Source organism: Quercus lobata, chromosome 2, assembly GCF_001633185.2.
Source record: "Quercus lobata isolate SW786 chromosome 2, ValleyOak3.0 Primary Assembly, whole genome shotgun sequence".
Taxonomy (NCBI): domain Eukaryota; kingdom Viridiplantae; phylum Streptophyta; class Magnoliopsida; order Fagales; family Fagaceae; genus Quercus; species Quercus lobata.
Window position 1 is genome coordinate 27,183,814 of NC_044905.1, and position 12,928 is coordinate 27,196,741.

At 35.2% G+C, this 12,928-nt stretch overlaps 2 protein-coding genes across 2 annotated transcripts; both read right to left on the reverse strand.

Moving 5' to 3' along the window:
• Positions 1 to 3,449: 3,449 nt before the first annotated feature.
• LOC115975155 (50S ribosomal protein L11, chloroplastic-like) lies at positions 3,450 to 5,894 on the reverse strand. Its single transcript, XM_031095841.1, has 4 exons — positions 5,446 to 5,894; positions 5,125 to 5,297; positions 4,958 to 5,021; positions 3,450 to 3,775 (listed from the first exon to the last, which is right to left on the reverse strand). The coding sequence occupies exons 1-4, from the start codon at positions 5,702 to 5,704 to the stop codon at positions 3,564 to 3,566; spliced, it is 708 nt and encodes a 235-aa protein (XP_030951701.1). The 5' UTR covers positions 5,705 to 5,894; the 3' UTR covers positions 3,450 to 3,563.
• Positions 5,895 to 7,359: 1,465 nt separating this feature from the next.
• LOC115975156 (40S ribosomal protein S19-3-like) lies at positions 7,360 to 10,527 on the reverse strand. Its single transcript, XM_031095843.1, has 4 exons — positions 10,349 to 10,527; positions 8,899 to 8,989; positions 8,531 to 8,714; positions 7,360 to 7,701 (listed from the first exon to the last, which is right to left on the reverse strand). The coding sequence occupies exons 1-4, from the start codon at positions 10,430 to 10,432 to the stop codon at positions 7,629 to 7,631; spliced, it is 432 nt and encodes a 143-aa protein (XP_030951703.1). The 5' UTR covers positions 10,433 to 10,527; the 3' UTR covers positions 7,360 to 7,628.
• Between the last annotated feature and the right edge of the window lie 2,401 nt (positions 10,528 to 12,928).

The window sequence follows — 12,928 nt, forward strand, 5'->3', positions numbered from 1 at the left end:
TCTGCTGGATGGGTTTCTTTTCGGGGTCCACATTTAACTTGTGTTGGATAACCTTCGTGGATAAACCTAGCATATCCTCGTGACTCCATGCAAAGATGTCTAAGTTCTTTTTAAGGAACTGGACGAGTCTCATCCTCATCTTGGGACTCAATGTTGTCCCTATTCTAGTCGTCCTTGTTGTTTCTCCTTCAACCAGCTTCATTGTCTCTAGGGCTTTCAATTTATTTTCTTCCTTCTCCTCTATCATCCATATATGGTTTTCTTTGGCAGCTAGCACGGCCTGGTAGCATTCCCTGGCCAATACTTAATCTCTTTTTACCTCGCCCACACCGTTCTCTGTTGGAAACTTTACCTTCAAGCAGTAGGTGGACGTGGTTGTTTTCCAACAGTTAAGCATGGGTCTCCCGATGATCACATTATAAGATGAAGGACAGTCTACCACCAAGAAGTCCAATTGATGAGTCAGTTGCCTCGAGTGAGTCCCCACTATAATCGTCAGTGTTACTATGCCCTTGGGATACACCCTGTCTCCACTGTAGCTGACGAGGGGGGAGTCAAATAGGCGAAACCTTCCTGGATCTAACTTCAACTGCTAAAAAGCGGAGAGGTAGATGATGTCTACAGAGCTGCCATTGTCCACGAGGATTCTCCTAGTATTGAATCCTTTTATCGTGAGCATTATGACTAGGGGGTCGTCATGAGGCTACTTCACTCCTCTAGCATCCTCTTCCGAGAAAAACATGTCACATCTATCCGTCTTTGCTTAAATGGGGGCATCCTGTGGACACTATTCACCTACCTCTAGCATGCTTTCCTGAGGGATTTGAATGACCTACCTGTGATCGCCTTTATCTCCCTAATCACACTTGGTGGGCGCTGGGACGTGTGATCCTCATCACTAGGTGAAGATTCAAGCTGGTTTTTGTTGTCACCTCTGAATCTACTAGATTCCCCCTTTTTCACATACTTCTGTAGTTTCCTTTTCCGTATAAGCTCCTCTATTTGCTCTTTCAGGTCCCTACAATCCTCTGTGTAGTGGTCGTGATCCTTGTGGAACCAGTAGTACTTCTTTTTGTCACGCACGTTGGGTGACGAATGTAATGGCCTTGGCCATTTAAGGTAGTACTCATCCTTAATCTACAACAAAATTTTGTCAACAGGCATAACTAAAGGAGTGAATTTTACCGTTCGAGGAGTTTTTTCGTCTTTCCTTTTACTCCCGTCACTAGTTCGATGATCTGGATGCTCCCTTTTTCGTCCTCTGCGATCGTCCTACTTCTTTCCCTTGTCTCCTGGCTTTTCCATGTCCTTTATGGCGACTAACGCATTTTCAGCATTCATGTACTTCTGTGCCTTTAAGAGCATCTCTACCATCATCTTAGGAGGATTCTTCACGAGTGAAACCATGAACTCTTTGGACTTCAACCTCGCTTTAAAGGTTGTCAACTACATCTTATCGTCAGCTTCGTCTACCTCCAGAGTCTCTCGAATAAAGCGTTTTATGTACGACCTCAGGGTTTCTTTTTCCTCTTGTCTAATGGTGAGTAAATGGTCTACTGGCCTATTAGAGCGTTGTCCCCCGATGAAATGGTGCAAAAAGGCATTGCTCAACTGCTCAAAGCTGTCGATAGACGATGTTGGTAACTTTGTGAACCACTCCTTTGCAGCTCCTTTGAGAGTGGTGGAGAAGGAACGACACAGTATTTTGTCAGGAGGCTGTTAAAGGCCTAATGTCGTCTTAAAGGTGTTGAGGTGGTCCTAGGGGTCTTTAAATCCATCAAATGGCTCAAGCTGAGGCAATTGAAATTTTAATAGTAGAGGGCATTACAAGACTGTCGTGGTGAAGGGCGAATCTGTTGCCCTGACCATTCTATCCAAGCTTCGGTCTATTTTCCCCTTAATGGCGTTCCTCAGCTTGTCCATCTCCTTTCTCATCTCCCGAAGAAGATCTGAGTTTTGTTCATCTAGGGTAGTTGGTCCTCGATGGTTGCTCCTTTTATGGCTATCTCCCTCATCCTCTTGATTGGCTCTAGACTAGTTCTCCTCCTATTGAAGCCGTAGCCTCATTTCCTAATTCTGTCTGGTGAGCTCTTCGATGCTAGCCGCAAGAGCCTAGACTTGCAGAGCTAATGCTGCAAAATCCTGGTTGGACTCCATCTGAATGTAGAAATTAATTGGAAACTACGCTTTCAAACTTAAGTACAAAAATGTCGTCCCCACAGACGGCGCCAAACTGATGAAGTGCAAATCATCAGTCTTTGTAAGTGCGTCTAGATGGGGCTGAAACCTCGACCGTGTCTCTACAAATATAGTGAGATGACTCCCTCGAGATGGTCACCGATGTGGTGCCTGCCACAACACCACCAATGCCAAAGTTAGTATAAGAAAGCCTTTAAAGAATAACACAGAATATCAAAGTAACTATGAGTGCTTTTTAGGTGTGTCTATGTACCTGGTTTGTCTCTAATCAAAGTGTATATATACAACTTCATGGTTCCTAGCCGTTGGAGGCCTTAATTGTGGCTTTAGTGCCCTTTTTGTAACGCCTCAGGGTTCATGAATATGGGTTTTGATGAGGCCCCAACGGCCTACCTACTGTTTGATAACTGATCAAGGCATTGAATGCTCTAATTAATGACTCTCCTATGTTCGTCCGTGTCGCATCGAGGTGGACAAGTATATTTAGCGAGATCGTCTAGGGAAGTTGAACTCGTCAATCCCATCAATTTACTCAAAGACTATGAGTTGATGATCTTTTTACCCACGTCTTTTCCATCGTAACAAATTTTTTAGTGACTTGTGTTTCATCAAAAAATTAAACATCTACAATTTCAAAATATGGACACAAATTTAACCCAATTTGAATTTGAAATTAATGAAATATGACGATTTGAAGTTCAACACAAATGTGCAATCTCCAAGAGTTTGATTGACTCTTTACTCAATTCTCGTTCAAGCGAATTGCGACAATTTTATCTTTGATTTCCTCTTTTTGAATCTAACCATTTGTCTAAGATTTTTGAAGTTTCCACTTTTTTGTATTAGTCCAATTACTTCTCACAACCTTTAACTTTTACCATCCTTCTTTGTTGCTTGGAGGATATTCCTAGTCAATAAGGTAGGGGAAAATCGGAAAAAGAGTGGGTGGGGGAACCTTAGTGCATATTCCTCTCATTCTATTCTTAAAGTAAAAAATTATTGAATCCCAATTTGCACAACAGACTGAAAAATCACTTCTAGTCGATCAATTAAAGCACCTGATTCTTTTTTACTCCTTGCCAAGCTATGAATAATGAACTTCAGGAAAACAGTAGGATTAGGGCTTGGTGGGAGCATATCCCTCATGAGAGATTGAGCGGTACTAGAATAATGGCGCTCTCCCTATCCGGTCAACTTCATTCAAGAAAACGGAAAGTTTGAGTTTTCAGTCAAGAATTTTATGCCCAGAAGACCATAATAGAAGGTATAGTTTAATAAAATCAAGAATTTATTGATCTTCTTACACAAATATGATTCCTAAATACAATTAAGAAAAAAATCAAGCAAACAAAGAACAATGGGATCTACACAAGTTCCTCCTTCTTTTTGGGTTCAAGAACTGGAGGGTCAATATCAATTCCCATGTTAGCTGCAGTCCCTGCTATAATTCTCATTGCTGATTCAATAGTTGTGCAATTTAAGTCTGGCAGCTTCTCAGCGGCAATTGTGCGCAATTGCTCGATGGTGACCTTGCCTACTTTCTCCATCTTTGGGTCTTTAGAACCTTTCTCTACGCCTACATATCAATCAGCACAATAAGCTATCACTATTCAATAGTGGAATTTATACGAGGGAAGAAAATTCTCTAATTTTTTAAACCTAATAAAAAGTCACCATCAATAGTTTATTCATAACATCATAATAACAAGTCATTATAAAGTATAAACTTTCTACGCATGCCAGCAATACATATCATCAGGGACCAGGGTAACCACCTTGAAGCTGAATTCTCTAGAAGACTAGAATTTTTCTCAACAAAATAGCAAGAACTATAGCACGTGGCATAGACAATCAAAACCAATACATAGTAGAAAAAGGAAAACTAGCCACCTAGCCTTAAGTTCTGTGTTGAGTTTGCGAAAAAGTCTAAGATGGTTTAATCAAAACTTATCACAACATATTTCATTCAACATCATAGCTATTAGAACACCCTCAGAGTCACATCTGCTCTTCTCCTGCAATTACTAATTAGTCACTCTGAGTTTCTTTGTAATTATACGAACTTACTTCTAATGTTTTCAACCATGGTACTGAAAATCAAACTTAGAAGGTTGATACAAGGACAAGAGCCAATGACAATATGACACCAGGATCGAGCACTTTTTCCACCTCAAATTAATTGTATAGAACACAATAAAATTATTCCAAACTCTCCCCTTTTAAAGTTCATCATCATATTTGTAGTTCATTAGGATTTAAGCATCTCAAAAGTTATGGTCTGGAACCGTCACGTGCTCGCTTGTTATGTTTGTAGATGAGTATTTCATTTAAGAGGCCTTTCAAAAAGCGTAGTAAACTTTCCGCACAATTTCTCCATTCTGAGTATTCTAATGAGCCCTTAGCAAGATAATAATGAATTCACTTTTCATCTAGCACAATCAGAGTCAATGCCAAAATCAAATCAAAGATGCTCCACTTTTTCAAATAAGTAAATTTTCCCATATGAAAACATCAGTGATGGAAAAATTCTAGTTTTCTAGATTCTACTTGTAAGCTATAACATTACATGTTGGATGTATTAAAACGAAGCTTGATTCAAGTAATAACCACTCAATAAGTTACTACATCAAATTGGTAATAGCCCTGAAACACACTGCTAAAATCCAGGAATTTAGGTGCTTAATTACATTCAGTAAATGCCAAACAAACGAAGGGTAAAACAATCAAACACATAATGGGCATTGTTAAAGAAGCACACCTGCGGCTTTTAAGAGCAGAACTGAAGCAGGGGGTGTCTTCAAAATGAAAGTAAAGCTTCTATCCTGGAAAAAAATAAAAAATAAAAAACAATGATAAGAAAAATACTAATAACACAAGCAAATTACAAAAGAAATAGAACCAAGGAATGGAATAAAAAGAACTTACATCATAGACAGTAATTTCAACAGGAATAACGTAACCAGGCTTGTCAGCTGTCCTGGCATTGTAGTCCTTACAGAAAGCCATGATATTCACACCCTTGGAACCCAGTGCCGGCCCCACTGGCGGCGCCGGTGTCGCCTTCCCTGCCTCTAGAGCCAGCTTTATCATTCCCACCACTGCAATTCATCACCACACAAATTAACCAACTTCTCAAACTCCTACAAATCCTCAATACGTTCGGATATTCCTATAATAAAAACAACATATTGAAATAATACTACAGTGGATAGTGTGAATTATGGTATCATTCTAAAAAAAACTTGCCTTTCTTGGATTTGCCACCGGGCTTAGGAGGAGCCATAGCGATGACAGAGAGACGCCTTGGAGTGGGAGAAACAAGTTTGTTGTTGAGGAAATGGAAAGCGTTGTTGGGGTTTGAAGAGAAGCTGGAAATGGAGATGGGTGAAGAGAAAAGAGAAGAAGAAAGCTTCCGAACATTGTTGTTGGTGTTGGAGGTGGAAGAAGAAGAAGAAAGGGTTGTTGGAGTAGTGAGATGAAGAGTGGAGAAGGAAGAAGACGCCATTGACTGAGTCTGTACCTATGGGTTCCGATTTGAGTCACCTCTCCTCTGCAGTCCACAGCTAGCTCTCAAAGTGGTTTTCTTTTTGGATAAAACTCAACCCCAGTACCAGTAACCATACTCCTCTCTCTTTGTCAATGAATCAAATGCCCATTTGGACGCTGTCGTTTTGCTTCCAACCTTTTGTTCTTAAACGCTGCCCGTTTTATATAAGAGTTCAAGTTACACCGTTTTTTAACAAGTAATAACCATTGTTTTAAAAGCCCAAACCGTCAAAAAAAAGGGAAAAGTGTCTCATTCCTAGTTTTTACGGTTTTTATTGGACTGGTTGAGAGTTCCATTTTTGGGTGAATCAGCCAGTTTGATTCGATTTTTAAAACCAAGATATTAACTGGTCACAAACTTATGCAATGCGTAGGAAAATGTAATATAATTACTTTTATAAGAATATAATATAAACTTTGTAAGTTAAATAGTGTTACTTAAAAGTTTTTTCTATTTTTATAAGTTTTATGTAATGAAATGTATATATATAATAAAAAGATTTAAATTATATAATTATAATATTATTTTATATAAATAGAGAAGATTTTATTAAAATGACTTTTTTTAAAATATATCATAATCGGTTGACTAATTTGAATATATCCAAGATTTAAAAAAAAAAAAAAATATATATATATATATATACACCTCATTTCATGGAACACATGTAATATGTTATTAAGTTTAAATTACTATACAAGTTTAGAATTGTTGCATTTTTTTTTTCTTCTTTCCAAATACAGGGATAATGTATACTATTGAAACTTGAATTTTAAGGTAATATTGTGAATAATCATTTTTATTGCATTTTAGGTGTCCATATCTTTAATTTCTAGTACTTTTTTTGTTGTTGGTATTTTTAGCCAAAAACAAAATAGTTTGGCCCAAATAAAATAAAATAAAATTTCATACTTTTTAACCCAAAAATTAAGAAAAAAAATTGGGCCCAAAGCTAAAAGGCAATCTACAAAAAAAAAAAAAATCAATTTGAGGCCTAGTTAGTTCAAAATAGATCAAAATGAACCAAAGTAGAACGAATAAACCAATATGAACTGAAATGAACCATATGGATCAAACTGAACTAAAATGTCACTTAACAGAAGTGTAGCATTTAGCTTTTAAATATTATATATAGATATAGATTATTGTTAGTACTCACTCACATTCACATATGGGTTATCTTCGGACTAAAAATTGCCTCCTCAAAAGGTCAATGTTTCTACTTTCTAGTTTAGTAGTAGCTCGCTTTTAAAGTACACTCACTCATATATATATATATATATATATATATATATATTCTTCTTTTTTCAACACTGGACCGATATCAACCAGCTCCTACTATCTCAATGCATTATGCTTGAACTGTTACTCACAAACATCTAGTCCTGTTTCGAGTCCATGGTTGGGACCTAAATTCTGTTTCAAACAAAGCATTCCACAGTTTGCAAAACTCAGACCACGTAGCATAACACAAAAACCATCAAAATCAATCCAAAGTTCCAAACAACAGTCTCACAAAATCACCTAGCGAGTAGTTAGGGTGAGTGCATGGGTGTCTGCATGAGATGTGTAATCACATTTCTTAGGACAGGCACAATACCACTTAAAAGCAATGGAAGTCATTAAACATAAGTCATTTAATAAGAATGGTATCAAATAGTAGGTTTAGTGATTGAAGAACAAAGTCAAAAGACTCAAAACAACCAGTATAGTGAACCCTCATAGAAGCCACCTTCATAAAAATTATATAAAAAAAAAAAAAATCAAAGCCAAAGCAGAAAATTAAATAACAATGCCTTCTTATATCAAAACTTCCACTGAAAAAACTACATTCCAAAATTCTTAAGTATCTTTCAATCTTCAACAAGCCTGCATTAACCTCTCAATGGGCAAGTGCAATCCGTCCAGCAACTTGATCCAGATCTCGCCGGCCACTGGATGTGATTTTCCTCCCACTGGCAAACAAGAATAGAACAGTTCTAAGTATCAAGTATATGTGATGCTATATGTCGATGAAAAACAGTCATCACATGATGTCTCCAAAATTGACAAAGTAACATACTAACATATCAAAGAACCAATATGTGACTTATCAAAAAAAAAAAGAACCAATATGTGATTGAGTCATGTTAATAAAATTCATTCAGAATCCATTTTAGAACAAAAATAGTTCTAAAAACTGATCCACAAACTAAGAACAGTGAGAACAGCAAAAACAAACTGAGATTCAATTTAGAAAGAATTCTTTCTTGTGTGACTATAAACCCAAGAAATAACTTCCTTAATTTCCTTGGGTAATTAAAAGCTGTTTTCTTAATGCTTAACTTTCATTGAGCAAGAAATTGAAGGAAAAGTTGCCATGTCTTTTTAAGACATATCCAATAAGGAATCCCCTTCTGCACAAAATTTTACATTTTTTATTTTATTTTATTTTAATATCAGCAATTGGGGGAGGGTGAATTTGAACCTGTGACATCTTTGAAACAACAAAAAGTGTTAGTTGAGCTACAAGGCTCTTGGCACAATATTACATTTATCAGCAAGGAAATAAAAAAAACTTCCTTGGATATATTTTATCTAGGTAAATGGAGCCTTAATTTTGATACTAAGAAAAGAATCATGTCAGAAGCCTTACTTTTTTCCAGTGAATAATTGAGGTAATGTAGGAAAAAGAGCAGGGCAAAGGGAGTGTTGAAAAATTATATATTAAATTGGAAACAATGCTATCTGATCATTTTTTCCATTCTTTAATCATGAACCCGAAATGATGCCAAAGATACTCACCCCTTTGAGTCGATCTCAACAATCTTCATTGTCTCCAATTGCTGAAGTATGTGACGAGCAATAGATCCACTGCTTTTACAGAAATGGGGTGGGCGACTGCCATTCCTCTTGCTTCCTCCATAGATCCTTCTGAAGGCACCAACACCAAGACCCCCCCTCAAGTAGATCTTCCTTGCCATGGAAGCTACAGTTCAAATTAAGTTAAAAATAGAAACCAAGATGCAAAATTCCACTATATATGTATTTGTCCATGTGTGTACATGAGCCTTTATTTTGTTTTTTTTTTTATTTTTTTTTGGGGGGGGGGGGTTGGGGGAGGGGATTTAGAGAGAAAAGAAAGGAAGGAGGCAGTGAGGAAGGAGACATACCGGCTCTAATGTAGTACCAATCAGGGTCATATGGAGCAAGCTCCTTAAATGTTGCAGTCTTGACAAGATCAGTCCATTCAGGGAGCTCGACCTATTAAAAAAAAGGAGATGGAGAAAGGAAACATGAGAACACCACCACCACCACCCAATAATGTACAATTAAAATCTGGTGCATAGTCATGATTGATAAGTCAAGCAAGAAACTTCAGCATAAGAAAAGTAACCACAAAAGAGCCCATACATCCATATCAATCAAACATCTCATGTCAATAGCAAGGATTATGGAGATAGCATTGTCACCATTCATGAAATCACAGAACAATCAACACCAAAGTTGTTAATACCATACCAAAGCTGCCACTAAACCAGTGCGAATACCCTCTGAAACGTACTAAGTAAATTACTGGCCTGTACTGGGCTACATATATAGAAATAACCCAAAACAGTACACCTGTATTAACTAGTACCAAAATATTTTGTTCCAGTGCAGTATTGACAACTTTGATCAGCACAGAGCAGATTCATATTTTGTCTCACAAAGGAAAAGGCAAATCTCAGAGTAGAAAGCTTCAGAAGTAATTATAATGGATAACCCATTAACTGAAGAATAGGAAAAGAATAGACATTGCCATAGTAGTTATATAACTTATAAAAAAATTCAAAAAATTAACTTACATCACCTAAAGTTTGGGTATAATAAACAAATTTTGGGATTATACAACATATATAAGATGAGATTGCATAAGACAAATTTTGGCAGGACAACTTGTCAATTTTACAAAGCAAAAGAAACAAGCATAGCAGCAGGGCTCAAAACTGTTGCTCATTGTCAATTTTACAAAGCAAAAGAAACAAGCATAGCAGCAGGGCTCAAAACTGTTGCTCATATCTTGACTAAAAAAACCCTTAATTCCCATGAAAGCCCACATGCTCTTGACAAAACAAAAGCCACAATAAAGCAAATTAAACACCTGACACAAATATGGGAACAAGCAAGACCCTGATGGCATATAAACACACACAAAACTCCATTCACAAAGCACATAATAACAAATTCCCAAACCTTTTTTTTTCTCTTTTTCTTTTTATTTTTAACTTGTAGAATCCCTAATCGTTTCTAAGAAACTTGACATCAAAATTTCCCAGCACACGAACAGAGTATCTAAAGACATGACATGAGACAAACAAACCAATAATACAAAGCAGAATTGCATTTCCATACTATGAAGGACTAATCAAAAATCAATAAAGTTTGTCAAATTTTGAGATTGCTTCACAAGTATATCAAGATTCCAAAAAAGCTATCTTTGAGTCGAGTACAAAAAAGGGTACTTGGGTTTCGTTGAAATAACACGCTTTGTTTAGAAGTGTAAATTTGTAGGCTCACAGAACAAGAAATATATAGATGTACATGTAAAAAAAGAGTTTATGTATAGAGAGAGAGAGAGACCCGGCCAGAGCGTTTGAGGTGAGCGGCGTAGGACTTGACGAACTCGTGAGGGGAAACGTCTTTTACAGTTCTCGCAGCCTCCATCTTCTTCTTCTTCTGTTCTTGCTCTTGCTGATGCTTCTGCGGCGGAGTGAGTAATAGTATCCGAGGTTTTGGGGAGAGCAGGACTAACCAAAATACTTATTTGCCCCAAATGTGCTCCTTAGTAAATCCCCCACTTTTTTTCTTTTTCTTTTTTCTTTTTTTATTATTTATTTATTTTAATTATGATAATAGGAGATTGGATTTGAAACTCAAACCTTTGGGTTAGAAAAATCAGGAGTTTTTTTTTTCTTTTTTTTCTTTTTTAAAAATTTTATAAAATGATAGGAATTTTTTTTTTTAATTTATAGAGATTCAACCTATGAAGACTGCTTTTAATAATAGCTCTTTATCATTAGACCAAAAAGTTAATTAGTTTTTGATAAATGCGGAGATTAAACATCAGATCTCTTATTCAATCTCAGAGACTTTACCAGTTGAGTTAACTGAAACCTAAAAAAAAGATAAGAATTTAAGAAATGCTAATTGAGTTACAAAGTTATTGGCCAAACATAATGCTATGCTAACCAAATTGTAAATGTGTAATTGAAGCCTCACTCAATTTGGCTAAGAGAATAACATATTTGGATATATAAATATGGTACATTAGTGTGTATATATATATATATATATATATTAGATAGTCCTAAAAAAAAATATGTATATATATAATTAATAAATTTAATTAGAATCCAAATTCTTACTCTATTTATTGCAATCCCATGTTCAAATCTGTTATAAGCTTATACCCTAGCCCATTTGACTACAACAATAAAATAAAATAAAAATTAACACCACAAGCACATAACTTTGAAATTTGAAGCATGAAAATTTAATAAATAATAATAATAAACCAGAAGAGTGGCCCATTAGACAAGTTGTGAGCTTGAAGTCCATTCACAATTTTGTGCCAAGTGCCAACAAGCTCAAAGTCTGATAGTATTTTACAATTGTAAGATTTCAAAATAAACATTTTGTTGTACTACTAATACCAAATAGAATTATTTCTCCTAAAAAAACCATATGGACTGAAAAATATTTTTTTTTAGATAGTTACAATATGCTGCTAATTCTGCAATTTAAATTGTTTTTTTCCTAGACTCCAAGTATTTTTTTTTTTTTTGGAGGGACAAAATCCCAAATACTTTATATATAGAGATGTGCCAATTTAAGCCGAAATATTGCAAATATTGCATAAGGGGTAAGTGTATTAGATTGGTGACCAATAGGAAAAAGATCAGCCAATACAATACAATATTAACATCTTTAATGCTAACTCTACTTAACCATAATAAAAGACATTCAATTTTCTTTTGGCTAAATTGCAACATGAAAAGGTCTTTCATTTTTTTTTTTTTTCTCTCTTTCTTTTAATATACGCCCTAGATACTAGCCTCTATCTTTCACATATATACTATGCTAGGAACATAAGTCTAAGATACTACCTTGATGTAAAAGAAAAGCAATTACATTTCATTATTATATCTTCATTATTATTATAAAACAAAAATAATGAAGATATAATAAAAATAATTTTTATTAATCTTCATTAAAAAAAAAAAAAACCTCTATCTTTCACAACTCCATAAAAATAATTTTTATTATATCTTCATTATTTTTATCCTTTCTTTGCAATAGTTAAATCAAACAAAGTTAATATCACCAAACACCTCCTCCCAAAATTTTAAACAATAAAATTTAAAATTTCTTACTATCACAACAAATTCTAAGGACAAAGTAAAGTAGAATTCAGTATATGCATTTCCACAACCAAAAGCTCAAGATCATTATAATCCAAAACAAACCAAATTATTAAAAATAATCTTTACATACATTTTTTTAGCCAAAAAAATAAAACCCCCAAAATTTCTCAGTATGGAGTATCATAATACACCGAGTCCACGCAAACACTATCTTTTAATTTCTCTTGGTATATATCTATCCATGGCTACATCTGCAAAATTCATCTCTCTTCTCTTCATCCCAATTCCTAACTCTCTCGCATTTAATTTTTCTTTCCCAAACTCTCTACATGGCAAACCCACAAAAGAGTGGAAAAAATATCCAAACCCATCTCAGTAAAACCCACATAACACACATCGGATACCCACTACCTGAACTTAGTTAATTAGATAGATAGTTAGTTATAGTTATAGTTTTTTTTTTTTTTTTTTTTTTTTTTTTTTTTTTTTTTTTTTTCTTGAATTGTTTAGTTGGATTCTTTTTGATACAAAGTAGCAAGCATTCCCAACTATTTTTCTTTTCCTTTGTAGGATACAAATATATATAAAACCAGCGATTTATTAGTTTCCAAGATTCCATTTCCTAAGGCGTCACTTCATCCAAATTTGGTCTGAGATATTCATTTTCAAAGATTAGTTCATTTGATTCTCAAAAAAAAAAAAAAGATTAGTTCATTTTCATTTCATGGCAAAGATCACAGGATTTCCACTACTTCCAGTTAGGTATAGGTTTTCACCTACAGACAATGAGTTGGTC

Bases quoted from the DNA above. Each gene is read 5' to 3' on its own strand.
- LOC115975156 (XM_031095843.1), bottom strand. From the start codon at position 10,432: ATGGAGGCTGCGAGAACTGTAAAAGACGTTTCCCCTCACGAGTTCGTC. The intron at 8,990-10,348 runs GTCTCTCTCTCT...TTTTTTTAATAG, and splicing joins ACCTCAAACGCTCTGGCCGG to GTCGAGCTCCCTGAATGGAC. The intron at 8,715-8,898 runs GTATGTCTCCTT...TTTGAACTGTAG, and splicing joins TTGGTACTACATTAGAGCCG to CTTCCATGGCAAGGAAGATC.
- LOC115975155 (XM_031095841.1), bottom strand. From the start codon at position 5,704: ATGGCGTCTTCTTCCTTCTCCACTCTTCATCTCACTACTCCAACAACC. The intron at 5,298-5,445 runs GCAAGTTTTTTT...GATGAATTGCAG, and splicing joins CGGTGGCAAATCCAAGAAAG to TGGTGGGAATGATAAAGCTG. The intron at 3,776-4,957 runs GTGTGCTTCTTT...ATTGATATGTAG, and splicing joins TCTGCTCTTAAAAGCCGCAG to GCGTAGAGAAAGGTTCTAAA.